The sequence below is a fragment of the Euprymna scolopes genome, chromosome 39, assembly GCF_053919585.1.
Source record: "Euprymna scolopes isolate OS-2025 chromosome 39, ASM5391958v1, whole genome shotgun sequence".
NCBI classification, from domain to species: Eukaryota; Metazoa; Mollusca; class Cephalopoda; order Sepiida; family Sepiolidae; genus Euprymna; species Euprymna scolopes.
The window spans coordinates 71,438,544-71,462,761 of NC_136520.1; the positions used below are offsets into that span (position 1 = coordinate 71,438,544).

At 35.8% G+C, this 24,218-nt stretch overlaps 1 protein-coding gene across 1 annotated transcript in view; it reads left to right on the forward strand.

Annotated features, from left to right (window-relative positions):
- Window positions 1-24,218, forward strand: part of LOC145263857 (cytoplasmic 60S subunit biogenesis factor ZNF622-like) — a 49,864-nt gene that overhangs the window by 3,906 nt on the left and 21,740 nt on the right. Inside the window, exons 2-4 of the mRNA XM_080120932.1 lie at window positions 4,090-4,270; window positions 9,105-9,420; window positions 9,898-10,098. Coding sequence (XP_079977058.1) covers window positions 4,100-4,270; window positions 9,105-9,420; window positions 9,898-10,098 — 688 coding nt within the window. The 5' untranslated portion in view covers window positions 4,090-4,099. The remainder of the gene's footprint in view (window positions 1-4,089; window positions 4,271-9,104; window positions 9,421-9,897; window positions 10,099-24,218) is intronic.

Sequence of the window (24,218 nt, forward strand, 5' to 3'; positions counted from 1 at the left end):
CGTGGTTTAAAAAAAAAAAGAAGGGTTTTACACTTTGGCCTTTACAGGTAAATTTCCAAAAACCACTTTTTTTTTTTTGTTTTTAAATTAGAATATTTTATTTATTGATCTTTTATCTTCAATTTGTGATATATAAAACTTTGGTGAGTAAATCAATTATTTAAATTTTAAGACATTTCAAAATGGGGTGGGGGATTTAAAAAAAAAAAAAAAAGACGTTTGTCTAAAATATTATATTCGGTTTATTGGAAAGAGCATAAAATTTCACATTGACCCTGAAAATATTGTAAAAATTGAACCAATAGAAAAATTTTGATAGATTTTTAAAGTTTAAAAATTGAAAAAGATTTCACTCGTAAAATTCAATTGATTTCATACGTAAAAAAAAATAGCTGGTTGAACGCACACCGGCACTTTGTAAACACTTTTTAAAAAAATAAATATTTCTATTATTTTTTAAACAACTTTAATAGTTTATTTTGGAAGTGTATTCCATACAGAAAATAAACCCATTTTAAAAAGAGAAATTACAAGTTTTTTATATTTTATTCGCAGTTTTCTGTTGGGGGGGGGGGTAAAAAATTCCCTCCAAATTCTGATACACTTAACGTAACACAGAAAAATGAACCACATTTCTTTGTTTTTGAAAACTTTCTTGTTATTTCAAATGTCTGCTAAAAAGTTCTTCCGCGATGTGACAAGTCACTTTACTACGCATGTGTGCACGCATCATGTAAAAATAGCATAAACGAAGGCGGTGAGATGGCACAAAATAGTGCGGGGGTTCAGGGGTTAATACGATGCAAACGGTAAATTTGCAACGGATTTGAATATCAGATTCGTTGTCAGCGACCTCGAAAAAGAAACAAATTTTATTGGTCGGTGTTCTGTTGTAGTTAAAGTAAACATTTACCAAATTTTTTAAATCCCTCAGTTTAGAAGGATTTCTCTTTTACTGACCGAGGCCAGAAAAGATAAAGCATAATATCAGGATATATACGACACTCTAATGTTAATTCTATTTTTTTAAGTAAAAAATAAACCCAAAAGAAACAAGTATTGTAAAATCAGCATATATTCAAAGCAGATGTAAAAATAAACATCAGTTTAAACTTTTTAAAAAAAATATTCGATCCAGGCGAGTTTTCAATTTCAAAATAGTCACCATTGAATGGTTAATTTGTATCATGAGACAAATCCTTGTTCGGTGGTGAACATAAAGTGTTGCTGAGTTAGGGTTAGTTTCGAGTTGAAAAAAAAAAAATAAGATTGGTTTAAATTGTGTAGAAGCACTAAGGATTCAAGTGAAACAACTATGGCAAAGAAGTTCTTGGATTTTAATAAAATCTGCTAAATGATTATAATGGTTGACTTGTTTATAAAGAAACCAAAATGTATTATGGTAGATTTAAATTTGCAATAAGATTTTCGGACATTTTTCAGTATAGACAACAGAATGAAAACACAGCAAATAAATATTATCAAAGGCAACATAAGTTACTCTTCTAACCTGGATAAGCGTTTTGTGTTTGAACTTATTTTAAAGCGTTTATTTACTTTGAAAAACAAGTAGTTTCAAGTTGTAAGTTAGAACAAGGAAAAAATGGCTGACATTAGATGGTCATCTGGGAAATCTCAATCGCTCAAAAATTTGAAAATTAAATGAAATACTGATAGAATATTTTTTTTTTTTTTTTTTTTGTTTTTGGCGCTTCTACATTCTTAGGACGAAATTTTGTGGTCGATAAATGGAGTTTTCAGATAAAAAAAAAAAAATGGTTTCTCCTTATATTTTTTGTTAATTCTAATAAATTACAATAGTAGCTTCCAAATTAGGCAGTCGAAATTACCTGAATATTACTGAATTATTAAAAAAAAACCCAAAAAACTTTAATCGTGTTAGTAGGTGAAAAATTGCGGCCATCTTGTTTAAATCGAAACGGAAAATTACCTTACTTTTTAACTCTCCTGTGTCTTACAATCATTTTCATCAAATTCTATTTTTTTATTTGCTTTAAAAAATAAGTTTTATCGATTGTCGTAATTTTTGGATAAAAATATGAGGAATACGCAGATACCATTGTTTTCATTTGAAATTCAGTCTTAATAGTATAGAAGCGCTAGGTGTATCAGAATTTTTGTAGGAATTTTTGACACCCCTAACACGAAACTGCGAATAAAATATAAAAATCTCGTAATTTCTCTGTTAAAAGTGGGTTATTTATTTTCTTTATGGATTATATTTCCAAAATAAACTATTAAAGTTGTTTTAAAAGTAATAGAAATATTTTTTCTTTTTTTTTTAAAAACAGTAATGAATTTTCCGAACTCAATATTTTTCAATTTTTAAACTTTAAAAATCTATCAAAATTTTTCTATTGATTCTATTTTTACGATATTTTCAGGGTCAATGTGAAATTTTATGTTCTTTCCAATAAACCGAATATAATATTTTAGACAAACGTTTTTTTTTAAATTCACGCCCCCCCATTTTCAAGTTTCTATTAAAAAGTAAATAATTAATTTATGTTTAATAGTTTTATATATCACAAATTGAAGAGAAAAGGTCAATAAATAATATATTCAAATTTAAAACAAAAAAAAACCCCATTTTTTTAGAAATTTAACTGTAAAGTCCGAAGTTTAAAACCTTTTTTTAAAAAAAAAACACATTGTTTTTTTTTTTTTTTTTTTTTTTTAATGAAACCTTGGTCCTTGCTCCTTTAATTGAAAAAAAAATTAGGGCTTGAATTACATTTTTTGAGGAGTTATAAGCTTGGAAAGATGGGGTGGAATTATTCACTATTTTCACGAAATTTCTGATACACCTATAGAAGCGCCCTCTTTTTTTTTTTTTTGCATGATTAGTGACATTTATTGTGTAGGTTTCTACTAGTATTTTGTTTATTTGGTTACACAACCAAGCTTTACGTTGCGAGTGAAACAGTCGCATTTGCGAGTGATTTCTCCAAGTGCTACTAAAAATAATAAAACGCTTATCTTTTGGTGATTGTGTTTTTTTTTCACCAACAATCTTCCAAAGCTTATTAGTGAAAAATGTCTTTTCACCCTTTATTTTATTTTTTTCAATAAAACGAGCAAAGTCAAATTATTTAAATAATAAAATTTTAATAGAATAATATACTCATTTTTCAACGAAGGCTGTTTAAAAAAAACATTTGAAGAAACTTGAATGTTTATACTTTCAAGTCTTAACATAAAATTCGGTGCATATTTTTAAAAAACAGAAAAATCTTTATGATATGCATACCTGTCACGAAACGAATTCCAAAAGTCATATGGGTTTGCCTAGTAACTTTTCTATTTGCTTAGTAAACGAAAATATTTAGTTTTCAAAGGTCTGTAGAGCCCTGCACAAGGACGTATGACGGTTTACTTTTGGTTTAAGGACATAAAATAAATCCTTAAAATTTAAGCCAGAAATTACTTTCTAATCAGCAATTTCAAATTTACTTTTGAATTTCGAAGCATAGCAATAACCGAAAATAGTAAATATGTTGCTTGAGATAACAATCCTCAGTAATTGTGGTCAAAATTATTAACAAAAAAAATAGCTGAAGTTTATTTTTTATAATGTCAACTTACAAAAATTAAAACTAACATCTAATGCTACTAAATTTTGTTTAGAATCCTTATTCCAATTTTTTATTAAAATCAATTATGATTTTTTTTCATTCAAAAAAAATTCTTAAAATTTAAGGCTTAAGCTTAAGAAGCCTTAAGAAATTTAAAATTGTGAAATTTTAATTGTTTGTCTAATGACTATGGATCCAATTTAATGCGAATCTGAAATATTTGAATTTTCAAATCAGAGGTTTTGTCCCCCCCCCCGAAAAACCCTTTAAAATACTCCAAGCAGTTATGTTCCAAAATTCATAATGATCGGTTAATTAGTTTAGGAGTAAATCCTGTACATATAAGCCTGTATTCATATCAAACTTTATCTAAATAGATCTTGCATCCAAATTCATGTTTCTGTAGAATGTGTATCAATAAATTAAAAAAAAAAATGATTTTTAAAGTTGAATTATTTTAATTTCTTTGTTTGTTCTCGTTTTCCTTGTGTAGATTTTCGCCAATGGGTCTTTACACCTGCATTTCTTGCCGTGTGGCGTTTGCCACCCCTGATCTACAAAAGGCCCATCACAAGACTGACTGGCATCGGTACAACCTGAAACGTAAGGTAGCAGAGCTCCCACCAGTAACGGCTGTTGATTTTCAACAGCGTGTCCTGGAGAGAAGAGCGCAGGTAAGTCTAATTTTTGAGGAATTATTGCATTGTTATTGTTATTAACAGAGTTGCGGAGTCTGAGGGATTCCGTACTTTTGGAAGTAGTTTGAATTGGATTTTTTTTTTTTTTTTATGGAGGTCACCACATATCACGACCCGGAAGCCACTCCGGGGGGGGGGGTAAAAAGAGTTATTGCGTGTACAGTAGTCAATGGGACAATAGCGTAGTCATCGTTAGTAATGGAGATTTGATAAAGTGTCTTGCTTAAGGGGGCGGATTATCAGCAATTTGTTTATGTTGGACTTGAAGACATCCAAGTTGTTGTCAGGTGGAAAACAGGCAAACGAAAGAGAGTTCCACAGGCGTGAACTTCTAAGATGAAGCTTTGTTCATGGAATCTACGTTTTGATTTAGGTACAGATAAAGAATGGGGAAAATTATTGACAGTGGTTTCAGCTAGACGGGTGTTTTTCGCGAAAGATTGGCGAGGGGGGGGCAGAAATTGGAGCTCTAATGAGCACTTGCTATGGAAATAACAAAACAAAGATGTGCTCGCAACGTTTCTTCTGTGGGAGAGAGATTGCAGGGAAGAGAAAAGGGCATCCCCCACTAGGCCATGAAGTCTATTTTGTACTCTGTCAAGGCAGGATAGGCTGTTTTTAGCAGCTCCTGCCCATCCTTGGACATACTTGGCTTTTATATAAATAGAGAATTGCATCAGCAGTGAGATAGCTTCTGGAGCGGTAGAAGGATCCTACCATTTTTCCAGTGACCTCGGCAACAGACTTGATGTACGTGTTCCATTTCAGGTCAGGAGTAAAGGTCAAGCCCAGAAGCTTATCAAAACATGGAGCCTGCCCTAGACGAGAGCCATCCATATCAATTGATGCCAGATGAGGATCAGAGCGTTGATGATGTAAAGATAGAAGCTTGGTTTTAGATTCATTAAAAGTAACCAGCCACGTCTTCTCCCACTGTACCGCATGCTCAAGATCAGAGGAGAGAGAATCAGAACTTACGGCCTTAGATGTATTGCCATAGATGGTCGTGTCATCAGCATAGATATCAACGAATGATTTAAGTATGTGTTTTGGGAGATCATTGATGTAGATCAGAAAGAGAGTTGGGCCCAGGATGGACCCCTGGGGGACTCCAGCATTAATACTGTGGGCCTCTGATTTCTGCCCATCAATCACTACTCTTATGAGCCTATCAGAGAGAAATGATTTAATGATTGAGAAAACATTTCCAATTATGGTAGCTGGAAATCTTGTGAAGTAGGCCTTTATGCCATACCTTGTCGAAGGCCTTTGATATGTGAAGAGCAATTGCCCTAGAAAGGAAGCCTTTGTCGAGAGATTCACTAATCCTATGAGATATAACCATTAGCACATATGCTGTAGATCTGGCAGAACGGAAACCATATTGCGTGTCACTAAGAAGGTTATTTCTGTTGAGGTGGTTGACTACTTCTCTATTTAATTAAATGAGTATATGAAAGTATGAAAATGAGTATATATTAAAGAGTACATGAACAAATCTGGCAGTATTATATTGTCATGCATTTTTTCTATCTAAACAGAATTTCTCATTTTTTCTAAAGAGTATATGCACGAAACGAGACGATATTAATGTAATAGTAACCATTTATTTCTGCATAACAAAACCGGTAAAAAAATCTACCGAAATTTTAACAAGCTGGAGGAGCTGTTTTGCATGTAAAATAAATATTTGGATCTTTGAATGTAACTGTTGTTATATTTTATATGCTCTGTTGTTTTATTTAACAAACATTGAGCTTCTAAACAAAACGGATTGGTATACACAAAAGATGAAATATAATTGAAAAAATATAGTTTACCAAAACATGTATCTATATATTAATACGATAGCATGTTATTTATTTTCTGTGTCACGGTTACATCTGAGTCCTTTCATTGTTATAGACTTCCATTTCTTGTAATAAATAATTTTTGGTTTCAGTTTCGATCATAGCTGATAGCACTCCAGTAATCTATTTTTTATAAATAATTTTATCAAGAATTCTTAATAAGTTTTTGTGTTTCGATTATGGCTGAAGGAACTCAAGTTATATATAAATTACAATAGGAAAATGCGAGCATGAAAAGTAATATGGTTACGATTAAACATGGAAAAGTAAAAGAGTAGTTGTTAAAACTGGAAAAGAAAAAGACAAGATATTCTAGTAAACAATATAATAAATTTATAACTTAAAATAAGCAGCATTAAGAAGTGATTATATAATGTTATAAATTGAATTAAAAAGAAAAAATTCTTAATGCTGCACGCATTTTTCTATTGTAATCCATGATTTTTACAGGCTTCCAATAAATATACTTGTTCTTTGTTTCATTTCAGTCTTATTTTTGCCCCCCCCCCCTCAATACATATGTAATAATGTACGGCACTCGGCTGCTTTCAATAAAATCCCCCCGCCCCCCGTTATCTCCCTTTCATGCTTTCATTCTCTCTGTTTCACTTGTTACTCCTGTTTATGCAACAGCAGTGAATTAATAACAACAGTAGTCACTGAAGCGTTGTGGTTGCCATGGAATCCAGTCATAAAAAGCGTCGTTCACCTCCTTACATATTTTTACGATTTTGAACACCAGAAAATTCATCTAAACTTTTGTTTTACTGAACGAAAACTGAAAAATTTTGTTTCACAATATAGCCGACAGGCCGCTTGCCCGCGCGCCCTCCAGGGCCCGGGTGACATGATCAAAGTGTAGTATCTGTTCCGGCAGATACTGCAAGCTATGACTAGCTAGGACTAGCTATGACTAGCAAAGACCAGATGTGGGGGCAACCCCACATGCTTGACCTTTAACCAGCTCCCATTTCCCTCCTCTCGGGAGCTGGTCCCCATTTTCCCTTCCCCCTCCCTGGACTCCTCACATTAAAAATTGGCCTTGTGCCTAATTTGCTCGGTGGGGGAGCAAATAAATACAATATAGCTGAGAACTGTAATAATTGTTTGAAATTTGGTCGAAATATGAGTGAGCGGTGAAGCTTTAAAGCAGTTTTAAATAACTAAAACTGCCACTTAACCCATAACCATATATTCAAACACTATTGTGTTTGAATGATACATACTTTTATTTTTTATAAGTTTCTGTTTCGATTCAAGCTGATGCACCCAAGTCATATGGATATATTTTAATATATAATGCAAGAATTAAAATATATTTAAGCGCACTTTACGACTGGGCTACGCCAGGCGTCCCTGCTAGTATATATATATATATATATGTATATATATAAATAAATTCCATTAACTTTCTTGAAGTTATATATATTTGGATTTTACCGTCACTGGATTATTTATCTTCCACCAGACTATCCATTCATGTGTAATCACCTTTTTCTTCACCATATTCCCTCTGCTTCACTTTTTTTGTTATCAAGTAAGATCTTTGACTTACTTGTTGCTTCATCAAATACTTTGCAGGCAAAATCCAACCCTCTGATGAGAAGGAAAGTATTTTTTTGAAACCCCACGGATTAAGGACTATCCACTTATCTAGTGTTTCCTTTTCAGATTAAATATGTTTTTAACTCATTTCAAAGTGTTTTTTAACATGTTTTATTAACTGTTTGCTCGTATATATATATATATATATATATAATTCACTTGTCATCCCTTTTTTAAAATATGGACTCGCCTGATTGTTTAAGACAAGATTCAAGCAAGCAAGCATGTCCAGAGTTTTATAATTATATAGATTAGTGTTAGCAATTGGACACTATGGTTTGCTCCTCTTCATATCAAGCGACCTCATCATCAGAGAATGTGGAGGAAATCATTCACAAAAAGGAAACTCAATTGAAATGTGATGAGATGAGTTGTTTAATGATTTCCAGATAGTCAGCTTGAACTTACTGAGAGTGACTCATTTTCACTTTTCAATCTGAGACATTTAGGATTTCTGGTCGAAATGAAATATTTTGAGAAGTCAGAATTCGGCTTAAATCAGATCAGAGGTGACAAGCGGATCAGGGTAGACCTAAGGAGAGAAAGCTCAGAGATTTAGCAGACGATGAAGTGAGCTGATTTCAACCAAACGACAATGATGACCTCATTTCGTTTAGGTCTTAGCTTGATATATGGGAACAAGTAAGATGTGGACGTTAGAGTTTGAGAATCCTGACAGTATCACACGTGCACCCAGAACACAACTGATTTATGCTGCACATTCTTGTAAATCGGTACATTTGTATTCGACAATCACTGAGAGGACGCAGACCAGAACATGAATTAAAGCAAAATGAAAATTACAACACACAACTGATTGTCAGTAATTGTAGTTGTACATTAGAATATTTTCGTTTCTGAATTTTTGAGATGAGGATTCTGACTATTGTTCTCATCTTAAGTTTTATTTGCGCAATGTTTCGGTTGATGTAACTTCCAATCGTCATCAGGTGTATCTTGTTGAACTTTGGAATCTCTCTGTCAGACTTGTGGAATCTGCACAGAATTTCATATGGAACCTTTTTATTTACTTCACGAGGGTAGAAGTTCTAAGTAATTTGCAATTGTATTTTTAGTGTTGGCAGCACTGAGGATTGAACCTTCAACCTCCAGAAGAGTGTAACTTACAACTGAATTTTACCAAATACTTTATCCCCTACTCTACGTCTAGTTCTCTCTTTTTGTCATGGAAATAAGAGTTCAACATGTAAACCTATTTTTCTCCTGATTTGTTGATGACTAAAATCTGAGATAGGATATCAAAAAAACCGAAGGGTCTTGTTAACCTAATTTTAGACAAAACAAGTTTTCCTAGGCATTGTAACCCCCATTTATTTCCTTAATTTTTTTTCCAGATAGCTGAAGAGGATAAGAAACAAGATGCTTACTGCCAATTGTGTAAGAAACAGTTTAGCACGGAGAAGGCGTTTCAGAATCACGAACAATCTAAGAAGCATCAAGAAGCGGCATCAAAAATTGTTGAGAAAAACAACCGAAAGAATTTGGCTATGAATGCCACTGGTGCAACCGATAACTTGTCCCAAAATGAATTGGCCAAGAATTTTGCCAATTTGAAAACCAAGAATTTGGAAAATAATAATCGTTTAGAAAAAGAACAGAAGACTGGGAAGAAAATGCTGCCACCAAAACCATCCACTTCAAAACAAAAAGGTGATAAATTTCCTTAAATTTTTTTGTTCTTTAAAAATCTTTTTAATCTTTTTTTTTCTTTAAAAATCTTTTTTTTTTTCTTTAAAAATCTTTTTTTTTTCTTTAAATATCCTTTTTTTCTTCTTTCTTTAAATATCCTTTTTTTCTTCTTTCTTTAAATATCCTTTTTTTCTTCTTTCTTTAAATATCCTTTTTTTCTTCTTTCTTTAAATATCCTTTTTTTCTTCTTTCTTTAAATATCCTTTTTTTCTTCTTTCTTTAAATATCCTTTTTTTTCTTCTTTCTTTAAATATCCTTTTTTTTCTTCTTCTTTCTTTAAATATCCTTTTTTTCTTCTTTCTTTAAATATCCTTTGTTTTCTTCTTTCTTTAAAAATCCTTTTTTTTCTTTCTTTCTTTCTTTCTTTCAAAAAAGTTTCCTTTTATACAAATCTTATTTTAATAATTTTTTTGTATTCATTTGCTTTCATTTATGCAGATGTTGAAGTTGGTGATGAATCCGATAGTGATTCCTGGGAAGAAGTATCCGATGAAGCTTTGTCCATTGAAGAATGTTTATTCTGTTCGAATGTTAGTAAATCTTTGGAGAAAAACATGAAGCACATGACTGTCGAACACAGCTTCTTTGTGCCAGACGCAGAATATCTTGTTGATTTGGAAGGATTAATTACTTATCTCGGTAAGTTATTCTTCTCGTATGCGTGTGTGGATGTTCTTGTTCTTTACGTTCAATTTCCTCAGTTAATTAAGAGTTCAAAATAGACTTTGTAACCTTTGTGGTGTCATCAGCATATATACCCATCTCAGAGGCAATTTTGTCGGGGAGGTCATTAATGAATATTAGGAACAATAGAGGTCCAAGGATAGAACCCTGAGGCACTCCTGCATTTATATCGTATTGTTTAAATGTACGACCGTCGTGGACAACCTAGATTTTTCTCTTATCTAAGAAGGATTTAATTACATTTAACATTAGTTAGTACATAGATATGCTAATTTAATGTTCATAATATGTTATCACCTTCTTTATAATAAATAGGATCTCCTGATCACCGAAGACACAATGTAAAAAATAAAATAAAATTATAATGAAAAAAAAATCTCACTTTTGGGCTGTACGTGAAAATAAAATATACTTTCTTAGCCTTCTGGCTAGGATCCAAAGGTAGTATCTCTGTCTAAAGATGGTATAATAATGTTGTGTGGTTTTCGTTCGCATTGGGCATCCATACGATGAAAATATGTCACATATTTCTATTGGAGATAAACTGTAATAACCAAATATATTCTGACACTACATTAACCAGATTACTTAGATAAATACTTTTATAGTTTTAACAAAAGGGTCACAATAATATCACAGGAATTTCCACAGGTCCCACTAGTAAACACAATAAAAATAATTAGTCATACTAATGCCCTTAATGTCAGTAATAATAGCAACGCTCATCAATCATAAAACGCTTTGGATAATTACAGATTTCTAAATAGTTCTATTAAAATAATCATATTTTAAAAATCAAAACCCTTTAAGTCCTCAAAATACCACCATTTTTAATATGTTGTGAGTCTGTCCTGGTGGATAGCCATATGGATCACGTTAGCCATCCTCGTAGCGGGCGATAGGTGCCCGCTATATAGTTAAGTAGAGGAATAAAGAAAGGTTGTGTGTCCCCTATGCCGTGAAATGAAGACACAAAATATGCTGGTATTATAAACACCACAAAATAAATTTATTCACAGCAGATTAAAAATAAATGATAGTAAGAGTTCAGTGAAGTAACGTTACTTGCGTTTATAGTATTTGAGGATAGGTCAACGGCGAGGTCAGTGGCAGACTGGCGTTCGCCAGACCGGAGAATGTTTATCGTCACATCTGCACTCTTTGATACCCAACAAAGAAAGAGAATGAATGATACAAACCGGAAGTGAAGGTAGCCGCATCAGTGTTACCAGAGTTATAGGACGATAATCGTGTTTATCTTAAGGTTATCCGTTTATGTATGTGAGTCCATTTGTGTAGAGAACCCGATGCCCACATACAATATTCGTTCATTGTTCTTTAGGATAATAGATAAAAACATCATCGCAGGCATTATTTCCTTTTTTCGGTAGAGTTGTATCTTATCGATTGTTGTTACATACAACAAAATGTCTATGGATAGACACACAATATATATTGAAAAAAATAAATAAATAAAAGAAGTTAAAGAAAAAAAAAGAATTTATTGATCAGATAAACAGTGAAAACAAATATTTACCAGAAGTTGAGTTTGAGTAATTATAATATATTACTTTGGTTAGAATATAAACTCAGAAAGTCAATATTTACCAAGAGTCCTGTTCTTTGTGAGGGAGTTTGCAATAGGCTTGTTTCAGGAAATTTCTTACGACCAAATTTTATCCCAGGAAATTGGCAAGGGTCATAAATAAGATCGCCCAACTTGACGTTCCTTCTCAAAGCCAATTTAATAACTGAAGTTATGACGCTATTAGCATCTATTTATAGTCGTTGTGGATTGGAAGCTCTAGAATTTCTAAAAGGAAACACTATAAATTTGGAACTTTCTAGAGCTCTTGCAAACAGGACAGTTTTCTTTTCTATTTCTACAACTCATCAAGAATGCTTAAAAATCTTTATTTTCTAATTGTAATGTAATACATTTTAATAGTAAAAGTTTTATATTATTACATATTTTATATTATATAATATATCTAATATTATATAATATATTTTATATTATCATATTAATTTTTATTATTTATATTTATATAGTTTATATTATATTTTATATTATTATTTATGTAAGAAATTGTAATTTCTTCATTTTTTAAAGAGAAAAATGTCCTCTTGTGACAATTGTCATGAAACTGTTCTCTTTCTAGGATGAGGTGTTAAGGGGGGGCAGTGTGTGAGAGGGGAATCTATCACCATATTTTCCCTTAAACACGTCTGTTGGACTTTTATTAAGTAGAATACTTAATAATTTTTTTTTTTTTTTAATGGAGAGTAGAAAACGCATTGTGGATGCGTTATCGGCAGCTCCTGTTACTCTCACTTCTCCTTATTTGTCCGTCAGTCCTCATTTTTTAATGAGTGATTTTTCTGACAAAGGGAAAAGAAAAAGCTGTTTTCTATATTGGCAGTATTTTGCGCGAACAGTTGGCAGAGATGGCGGAAATTTTCTGTTTCTATGTCTATCTTTGTAGCCATGTCACTAGTAAGGGTGCTGGAGGTAAACGTTTTATCTGGGCTGACGTTATCCGCCTGGTAGTCAGGGACCCGAACCTTGGATTAACCACTACGGAGGCTGTTCTATCAGCAGGTGCAAAGTACTGGGGCTGCTGTATTGCCATTTGGTGAATGGATTCTGGACCATGCAGTAGCTTCTGGTGGGGCCTCTCGATGCCATATTAGTGGGTAATTGTTACGGCTTTACCTTATCATGAGCTACAAAAAAAAAAAAAAATTCTTTGTTTCTTTTTCTCTCTTAGTTTCCCCTCTCTGTCCTGCTCTAAGTAAATCTGACGACCTAGTCCACAAATTCCAAAATTTCATCATAAGTTTCAAGAAAAAATACACGATTAAACCCGGTTCTCCAACTTACAACGTAGACCCCTACTACCATGTCTCCATCTCCAACATCAAGGGTCTACGTTCTAACCTTCCAGAGGTTGAAACCCAATTACAGGAGACTAAACCAGACCTTTTATTTTTAACCGAAACTGGCATTGAACAGGCTATTTCCCTAGAAGAGTTCGCAATTAAAGGATACTCTAACTTAACTTCTAAATCTGACTCCCAATATCGCCATGGGCATGGAATATGTGCCTATATTAAAGATGGCTTTCCATGTGGTAGGGACATCTCCAGGGAAGATCCTAACTTACCCTATATGTGCTTCCTGGTTGCTTTAGCTCACACTACTGCATTTATATTTACTCTCTATCGCCCCCACAACAGCGGAGTTACTATCTTTAAAAGCATATCTGAGAAAATTGACCAAGTCCTATCTGCTTATTTTTTATTTTATTTTTTTTTTTTTACACAGTGATCACCACTTATCAAGGCCCGGAAGCCACTCAGGGATAAGGGTTATTGCAAGTACATTACGTTAGTGTGGAGATTTGATGAAGTGTTTAATTAAGGGGGCGGTTCATTAGGAATTTGTTAACATTGGACTTGAAGACATCCAAGTTGTAGTCCGGAGGGAAGCAGGCAGATGGAACAGAGTTCCACAGGCGTGCAGTTCTCCTTCAGCTAACATTCACGTATGTGGAGACTTCAATGTTCACGTCAAATGGTTGACCCACTCAAACAAGACCGATGATGAGGGTAGGTTCTGTCATGATTTCTCCATTGCCTATGATCTCACTCAGATTGTTCATGAACCCACCCGTGTGCCCGACAATGACGGCCAGTATGCAAGCCTACTAGACCTTTTTCTCACAACTTTCCCTGAACTATGTTCAGTTTCTGTTCTGTATCCTCTTGGATCTTCCGACCACTCTGTTTTATCAATTAAGATAAAAATGAAATGTAATAAGTCCCCAGTCGTACCTCTCCATCGTACAGTATATCGATACACTAAGGCTGACTGGGATAGCTTCCATACATTTATATCGGATCTACCTCTGCGTTCCATGTTTAAAAAGGATGTGTCCTCTATAGTATCAGACCTGACGGAATGGTTAATTGTAGGTATTGACCGTTTCATACCCTCAAAAAAGTTCCAGCAAAAACCTAACAGCCAGCCATGGTTCTCTCCAGAATGTGCTGCTGCCATTACGCACAGAAATCACTTTTTCCACTGCTTCCAACGGAATAGATGTATGGAAACTAAAGCCGCTTTCAGGACTGCCAGCAACCATTGTAAGAAAGTAATAAAGAACGCAAGAGAGTTGTATGCTCAATCTGTTAAGTCCAAAGTAGCTGAGCAGCGGCTTGGTTCCCACCATTTTTGGCAAATAGCAAACAGAATTCTGAACAGAAGCGTGTGCTCTATCCCAACTGTTATCAATGGACCTGAGGTAATCTCGTCAGCATCAGACAAAGCCAAACTCTTTGCCAAGAACTTTGCAGCTAATTCTACCTTTTGCGACCAGGGCCGCCAACCCCCAATATATCCTCCTGTATCAGAAAACATGCTATGTGATATACGTATATCTGTACGTGATGTTACCAAGCTAATCAAAAACCTTGATTCCAGTAAAGCAACTGGCCCTGACGGTATTTATTTATTTATTTTTTTTTATTCAGTTTTCACCCCAAACAAGGCACAGTGCCACTTTGAAGCAGGGGGCTACTATTAGGGAATTAATTAGCAGGGTCATTATGAAGGGAGAAGAGTAGAAAGATGTTTGTTAACATTACACTTGAACTTCTGCATATCATTGCAGTTGGGAAAGCAGAATCCCGGAAGGGAGTTCCAAAGACCCGCAGTTCTGGGGAAGAAACTATTGGAGTAAAAGGCTTTCTTGCACCTAGGGATCTCCACTGTAAAGGTATGAGACTTAGTAGCTTGTCGGGTTTGTCGGGGGTAGTTACGTCGGGGAGGTACAAGTGTTTGCAGTTCGTCAGAGCATTCACCATTAAAGTATTTGTAGAACAGGCAGAGGGATGCAACATCTCGTCGATGGGACAGAGGTTGAAGCCTAGATGACAGTTCAGGACCTATCAGGTTGGCGACTCTTTTTTGAACCCTGTCCAGGAGCGAGAGACAAGCAGCAGATGCACCAGCCCAGATGTGACAACAGTACTCCATACATGGGCGAATGGTTGCCTTATAGAGGTATAGGATACTGGCAGGCGTAAGTAGTTTTCTAGCACGGTAGAGGGAGCCAACCTTCCTTGCAGCAGCCTTGGCAATGCTCTCAATGTATCTATTCCAGTTCATATTCCCTGTAAACGTTAGGCCGAGGAGTTTAAAAGAAGTACTTTCAGGCAATGTGTTCTTGGCCATTGCTATTGGTGGTAGAGAAGGTTTCTTGTAGTTATTGAAGGAAACAAGCTTAGTCTTAGCAGCATTGAATGAGACCAACCATTTTTGTCCCCATTCCACTACGGATTGGAGGTCATCCTCTAGTGTTTCTGCCATTTTCTTGGATATGTGTTCATTTGTTTTCCCCTCATATCTGTTATAGAGAGTGGTGTCATCGGCAAATATACCCATCTCCGAAACAATATTATCAGGGAGGTCATTTATGAATATCAGGAACAATAGAGGTCCAAGGATAGACCCCTGAGGCACTCCCGCATTTATGTCATATTGTTTGGATGTACGTCCGTCGAGGACAACTTTGATTTTTCTATTACTTAAGAAGGATTTAATTACGTTATGAATTCTTCCAGTGATTCCATATGATCTAATTTTCCTTAAAAGACCATCGTGCCATACCCTGTCAAAAGCCTTAGATATATCAAGGGCCACCGCTCTACCCTCCCCTGTTTTATCCAATGAACGGTATATACGTTCAGAAACTACAGTTAAGATATCTGCTGTTGAACGGGCTTGCCTGAATCCATATTGTTTGTCAGTCAGGAGTTTAGCAGCTGTTAGGTGCTGGACTAGGACTTGATTAACTAAGGACTCAAATATTTTGGCGAAAAGCGGGAGGAGGCTAATGGGGCGATAATTTAGTGGGTCAGTTCTTTCACCAGAATTCTTGAAGACTGGTACCACAGAGGCGGTTTTCCAGCAGTCGGGAAAACAAGATTCGTTAAGGCATTTATTGTAAAGTTTGGACAGAACTGGAGCAACCTCGGCAGAGCATTTTTTTAATAGCACAGCCGGGATGAGATCTGGTCCACATGCTTTAGAGGTGTCTAGGTTTTTTATAATAGCATGTACCTGAGAAGGGGTGATTTTCAAATCGTCAAGTGTGGCGTCTGTTCGCAGAGGAAAATCAGGGAGTGAGTGGTGTACCGAGTTCAGTGTGGAGTTTGAGGCAAACCGACTGGCAAGCAGATTAGCCTTGTCAGTTGCCGTGCAAGCAACCTCATGATTGTTTGTTAGTGGGGGAATAATTGACTGTCCATTATTAACTACGCTGTTGTAGATTTTCCAAAAATCCCGGGTTCCTAATTTCTGTGCTTCGATGCGCTTTCTGGTGGTTTCAGAGTAATCTGACTTAGCTGTGTCTATCACTCTCTTACAATTATTTCTAGCTTCTATAAACTTCTGTTTATTTGAGCTGGACTTATGTCGGTTGAATCTGCGGAACGCATGCTGCCTTTGACAAATGGCAGCTGCACAAGCAGAAGTAAACCATTGGGGGGAGTGGGGCTTGCTATAGTATTTCCGTGCGGGAACATGTGCTTCAATAGCAGTTTTGAACCATTCAGTTGTCTCATTTGCACACTGTTCCGCTGGAAGAGTAAAGGTATTTTGCCATGGGGCATCTCTGATGAGCTCCCTTATGGCTTCCCAATCAGCCTTTTTGTAATACCTCGTTGTTTTGAGTAGTGGGTCTTCAGTTTTAGGGCGAGAATTTAAGCTGATTTCTACCATTATCACAGCGTGATCAGCATTCCCGAGTGGGCTATGGGCATTTGTTGTACAGTCATTGGGAACCGTTGTCAGAAAGAGATCTAGAAGTGAGGCATGTTGATCGTGCTGGTCTGGGAAACGTGTCGGAAATGTAACCATCTGAGATAGGGAATGAGATATAGAGAATTATAGTACTCAAAAAACTTCAACCTGAACTAGCGCCCATACTTACAAAACTGTTTAAACGTTGTCTTAAGGAGAATAGTTTCCCATCACCCTGGAAAATCTCATCAGTATGCCCTGTATTTAAGAATTCAGGTGATTGCTCATCCCCTTCTCAGTACAGGCCAATAAGTCTTCTGTGCGTCATGAGTAAGTTGCTGGAATCTGTGTTAAATACAGAAGTAATCAACCATCTCAACAAAAATAACCTTCTTAGTGACACTCAATATGATTTCCGTTCTGCTAGATCTACAGCAGATGTGCTTACAGTTATATCTCATAGGATTAGCGAATCTCTCGACGGAGGCTACCTTTCTAGGGCAATCACTCTTGACATATCTAAGGCCTTTGATAGGGTATGGCATAAAGGTTTACTTCACAAGATCTCTAGCTATGGTATAGCTGGAAATGTCTTCTCAATTATTAAATCATTTCTTTCTGATAGGTTCATAAGAGTAGTAGTTGAGGGGCAAAAATCAGAAGCTCACAGTATTAATGCTGGTGTCCCTCAGGAGTCCATCCTGGGCCCAACTCTTTTCCTGATCTACATTAATGATCTTCCAAATCACATCCTTACATCATTTGTAGACATTTATGCTGACGACACTACCATTAATGGTAGCACATCTAAGACAGTAAACGACCAAGTTCTCTCCGATTCTCTCTCCTCTGATCTTGAGCACGTAGTACAATGGGGAAAGGAGTGGCTGGTTACTTTTAATGCATCTAAAACCAAGCTTCTCTTTTTACATCATCAACATTCTGGTCCACATCTGGCATCAATTGAAATGAACGGCTCTCGTCTTCAGGAGGCCTCAAGTTTTGACAAGCTTCTGGGCTTGACCATTACTCCTGATCTTAAATGGAACACGTACATCAAATCTGTTGCCAAGGCCGCTGGAAAAATTGTGGGATCTTTCTATCAATCCAGTAGATATCTCACTGGTGATGCAATTCTCTATCTATATAAGAGCCAGGTACGTCCAAGGATGGAATACTGTTGCCACATCTGGACAGGAGCTGCTAGAAAGGACTTGTCCTGCCTTGATAGAGTTCAAAATAGACTTTGTAGCCTCGTAGGAGATGTCCTTTTCTCTTCCCTGCAACCTCTATCCCACAGAAGAGATGTTGCGAGTTTGTCTCTGATGTATCGTTACTTTCATGGAAAGTGTTCGACTGAGCTTAAGTCTATGGTCCCCCCTCGCCAAACTTTCACAAGAAACACTAGACTAGCTGAAAACATTATCAATAATTTTCCCCACTCTTTATCTGTGCCTAAACCTAAACATAGATTCCATGATCAAAGCTTCTTTCTTAGAACTGCACGCCTGTGGAATTGTCTTCCGTTTTCCTGCTTTCCGGCTGAGTACAATATGGTTGTGTTCAAGTCTAACGTAAATAAGTTCTTGATGAGCCGTTCCATATAAGTTATCAAATTTACCGAATTTTCATTACTAATGATTACTATATTGTCCAATTTTTACTGTACACTCTTTAACCCTTATCCTTGAGTGGCCTCTTGGCCTTGATAATGTGGTGATGCCTATGTAAAAAAAAAAAAAAAAAAATGTTCATTTGTCTTGATACCATTCTCCCTGGCATTACCTACTTTTTAGAGAGTAGTGTAGCATCTGTTCTGCTACTATGAAACTATTCTGGCAGGCAATATAGTACATGTTTGTTCGTCGCTCTTTAGGATAATAGATAAAAAAACAAGTTTCCGACAATCATCAATAGAGATAACATTAAACTTGTATATTACTGGCAGGGATACCCAACGTTGTCCGGGATTGAATAAGGATCAACAAATGTTCTACCCTCCTATACTTTTATTGTCATTGAAATCTATTAAATCTCTCATTTTTCAATCGGATGAATTGATTGCTTGCTCAAGTTAGTAACCCCTCTCCTTCACCATGTGCTTTTGTCGCATGTCCATGCCAGAGGTTTCTATCGTAGAGTTTCACACCATCAATGTCTGCAACAGAGAGACAAAACTTTTAGGTCATGGAGGCAGAAGTTCAGGCGTCAAAATCATGCAATTTGCAGTCCCCTTTGACTCATTCAGTCAAAATAAAAAATAGGAGGCATTACTTTTGGAACACCAAATCTTCTGATCTAGTGTTAGCCCTATACGCAAGTAATCAATAATCTATATATTAATACCATAGCACCTTTTATGTGTGTCATGGTTTCCAGATTATAAATTATTCGATCGGGAGATCCTATTGATTAAAAAGGAGGATAGGTGATAACATACTACGAACATTAAATTAGTATATAGATATGGTGATTTAATGTTCGTAGTAGCCTTTATCATAAATAGGATCTCCTAGGTCATTAAAATCTATCAAATTAATAATTACTAGGAGGAAGCTTCACATGCCTTCCTGTAGTGACTTAATGCACAATACATTATAGTCTACATTGCACCGTAGAGAATTTATTGTTGATTTTATAAAATTATCTGTAATTAATGGTTTGAATTAAAGTTTAAAATGCAAAAGTTAAGTATCATGCTTCAATTTTGCTCTAGACAGAAACATTCATTTTGAACGCGCTCCTGTCTTATAAAAGAATCAACTGTTCATTGAATTAAATTATTTTTACATAATTACTTGAATTAAAATTAAACCTACAAAAACTTTCAACAATTATCGAAATTTATATATTTTGATCAATGGAGAATTGCTAAGCTGTGCTTTGATCTCTGGCCCACCCATCCATAGCCTTGAGCCTCTGGAGGGGCAGAGGCCATCTACAACTTTATAGGTGTTTTTGTTGCTAGGAGTTCTTTTTTCAGAGTGAGGGTGCTGGCCCCATGCTCAACCTTCCCAGAAGGTACATACAGCACCTAGCCTTTCAAAATGGCTACCCATCTGGTACTGGCCAGGCTCAACATTGCTCAACTTTGTTAATCTGGTGAGAACCGGTGTGTCAAAGTGATTGTGCTGTACAGTTGATCTCTGATAGTATTTTCTTTTTTTTTTTTCTTTTTTTTTTTCTTTTTTTTTTTCTTTTCTTTTTTTTCCTTTTTTTTTTCTTTTTTTTCTTTTCTTTTTTTTCTTTTCTTTTTTTTTTTCTCTCTCTTTCATCATAGAAAGATAAAACACAAACTGGTAAAATATTCATTAGGATAATAGTTAAAAACAATCAACTCTAATACCATTATCAATAGAAATAATATTAAACATTGTAATTTTTCCACGGATAACATGTAATCAATAATAATTGACTTAATGAATCTTGCTTTCTGGACTGCTGGAAAGCTGTTTCTGTGGTACTAGTTTTCAAGAATTCTGGCGAAAGAACTAACCCATTAAATTATCGCCCTATTAGCCTCCTCCCACTTTTCGCCAAAATATTTGAGTCAATAATTAACCAAGCTCTAGTCCATCACCTTACAGATGCTAAACTTCTGACCGACCAACAATATGGATTTAGGCTAGCCCGTTCCACGGCAGATATCCTAACTGTAATCTCTGAACATATATACCATTAACTGGACAAAGCAGGGGAGGATAGAGCAGTAGTTCTAGATATATCTAAGGCTTTTGACAAGGTATGGCATGAAGGTCTTCTCAGGAAAATCAGATCCTACAGTATCACTGGACGAATACTTAACATAATAATCCTTCTTAGATAAGAGAAAAATCCAGGTTGTCCTTGACGGTCGTACATCTAAACAATCTATATATCTATAAAAGTGAACGTGTCTGTCTGTGTACATTTTCCTTCGCAATAACTCTGTCAATTTTTAGTCTACAGACTCGAAATTTGATATACAGGGTACTGACATTTGGGAAAATCTATGTGATTGGGTTTCGGCCAGAAATCTGGCTGTTAAAGGGGTCAGAGTTCGACGATTTGACCTTTTATTATTCCTAATATTCATAAATGACCTCCCTGACAAAATTGCCTCTGAGATGGGTATATATGCTGATGGCACCATGCTCTATAACAGACACGACAGGAAAACAAATAAACACATATCTAGGGAAATGGCAGAAACACTAGAGGATGACCTCCAATCTGTAGTGGAATGGGGACAAAAATGGATGGTCACTTTCAATGCTGCCAAAACTAAACTTGTTTCCTTCAATAATTACAAGAAACCTTCTTTACCACCAATAGCAATGGCCAAAGACTCTTTATCTGAAAGTACTTCTTTTAAACTCCTCGGCCTAATGTTCACAGGAGTTGGAACAATTACATTGAGAGCATTGCCAGGACCACTGCGAGGAACGTAAGCTCTCTCTATCGTGCTAGAAAACTACTAACACCCGAAAGTAATCTGTACCTCTATAAGGCCACCATTCGCCCATGTATGGAGTATTGTTGTCACATTTGGGCTGGTGCATCTGCTACTAGTCTCTCGCTCCTAGACAAGGTTCAAAAGAGAGTCTCCAACCTGATAGGCCCTGAACTGTCATCTAAGCTTCAGCCTCTGTCCCACCGACGAAATGTTGCATCCCTCTGCCTGTTCTACAAGTATTTTAATGATGAATGCTCTGACGAACTGCAAGCACTTGTGCCCCCACGATGTGAAGACCCCCGACAAACCTGACAAGCAGCTGAATCCCACCCCTACAAAGAGATCCCTAGACGTAAAAGAGTTTTCTACTTCAGTAGTTTCTTCCCCAGAACCGCTAGACTTTGGAATTCCATACCAGGTCCCTGCTTTCCCAATTGTACTAAGATGCAAAAGTTCAAGTGTAACGTGAACCTACATCTTGCTGCCCAAATCCCTACATAGTACCTCAGTAACTTATGTCCCTGATAGTAGCCCCCTACACCAAAGTGGTAATGTGCCTTGTTTGGAGTGAAAATGTAAAAAAAAAATTAAAAAAAAAAAATAATAATAATTTTATATTGTAGACTATGTGCCCAGGTGTTTGTGTTTGTTGAGGGGGAAAAAAAAAAAAATGTTGGGAGGCAGGCAGGCTTGAACCCATGGTGCGAAGGTGAAAAAGATAGTGGAAGTGTGTGTAAGAGTGTTGGTTGAGCAAAAAAAAGGGGAAAATTGCAAGTGCAATAAAAAAAAAAATTAGGAGTAGTAAGCAGGTTCGAACTCATAACACGGCAGAGGAAAAGGAGGTAAAAAAAAAAAACAATCTTATTGATCCACCTACCGCAATTGTGACATTACGAGCAGTTGAAATAACGCCTTTTATGCAACGTCATTTATACGAGGTTTGAATGACTTACAAAAAATGTCATCAAAAAGAATGTAGAAAAGTGCCCAGTTGAGGGTGAAGGAATTAATGTTTTTTGGCCAATTCTTCGATATTTGTCATCCAAGATGGCACTTCAAAATGATACCGATTTTGTCAGGATCCGTTGCCTCTGTTGAAAGTTTTTGCAAGATATACATACATGCATGCATACATTTAAACCGACAGGTGAGATTTATATAATAGACTAGCGAGGGGTACCCAGCGTTGCCCGGGTGTTTGGAGGTGTGTGTGTGGAAACTCCAAGGGTGGGGGGGGGGTAAAAAAGTAAGTATGAGGATCGAACCCGAACCGTTGAGGCAAAGTTGTAAATTAAAGTGTGAAAAAAAAAAGTGCGACGTTAACGATTGCCCCACCGCGAGATGCTAACGGAAACACGTTTGAATTTATTTAATTACTTGGATTTGGCAGGTGCCTGTTTTAATGAGTTAATGAGGTCAAGTTTGACTGCGGGATAGTATTCATTTACTGCGGATTTTTACTTTTTCCCAAGATGTTATAGGAAAAAGACTAACCCACATGCGGCGAGCGACAAATGTTGAATATTTATCTTCCCGAAATCGAGCAAATTAAATAGACAGGCAAGCTTCGTTGTTAACTGTGAGATATTACGATTTATATGATATAAAATGTTGTGGAACGATCGACCGCTTCTCTGAAAAAAGCCTTTTGTAGACATACAGAAAAAGCGAACACACACACATACATATTCGCTTTTATATATATATAGATTATATTTTAAATTAGAACAAGAGTTAAAAACAATAAGTTAAGTACAAGCAGCGATAGAAATAACGAGCTTATTGTTAACATTTAATCAATTCGGACAAATGTCGTTCAATCTCTGGTAGTAGTATTTTTTATTTTCTCTTCAATCGTAGAAAGATAAAACGCAAACTGATGAAGTATTTTTTAAGGTTAAAAAAAAACAATCGACTTTTTGCAATTATTAATAGAAATAACATTAAACTTATTGTTGCATGGATGACACGTAATCAATGCTCGATACACGTTATAAAAATAACAATTAGTGACGAAGATTGCACAGAACTTATGTCAAAGAACTTTATGTTCCGATGAAAACAACCTAGTGATATAGAAGAGCAAAGTAGTGTCATTTGTGCCATTCACCCTGGGTCGGTTAAGCTGGCTCTTTCCAACAAGTTCACCACGTCCTAAATACTGGGTCCTGGATGTGACCTTAAACTATATCCAATGGTGAGGCCCCAGCTTGCGGGCTTTGGAGAGTGTGGAGCGACCCCTTAATTGCATTTGCTCCCAGGTCCACTCTGACCCAGTGTGGTAGTACCTGTTAGGGTCCCACCTATGGGTTAAATAGAAACCGACTTGAAAAAAAAAAAACATTTTATTAAAACAATTTTCTTCAAAATCACAGGATTCGACATTAAATAATCTGAAAAGGGTTGATATGCCGTAAAATAAAAACAACCAAACCTAAACACTGGTTGGCACAGCAGTTCAAGGATACTTTCATTATGAGTACAAGCCATTTGTGGTTCCAGCAATGAGGCCCAGAATCAATTGAGCATCCTGTTTCACTGTCCTGAGCTAGGTTTTAAGTTGACCACTGCAATGTTTTTTCCAGCCTTGTAGTGGTGTTGGATCGATGACCTCTGGGTATCAACGAAGGATATGATAAAACCAAACAAAGGCATCTGGTCAGGCGAGATTAACAATTAGTAAAAGTAATGTTATTAATATCAGTAATCTATGATACTATGTTTTTGTTTGTGTTGATATTCGTATTAAAACCTGTTTTTCTATTTATTTAAAAAGAAAAAAAAAAACAACTTTGTTATATATGGGCTGGGTAATTGCATTCATCTGCAAAA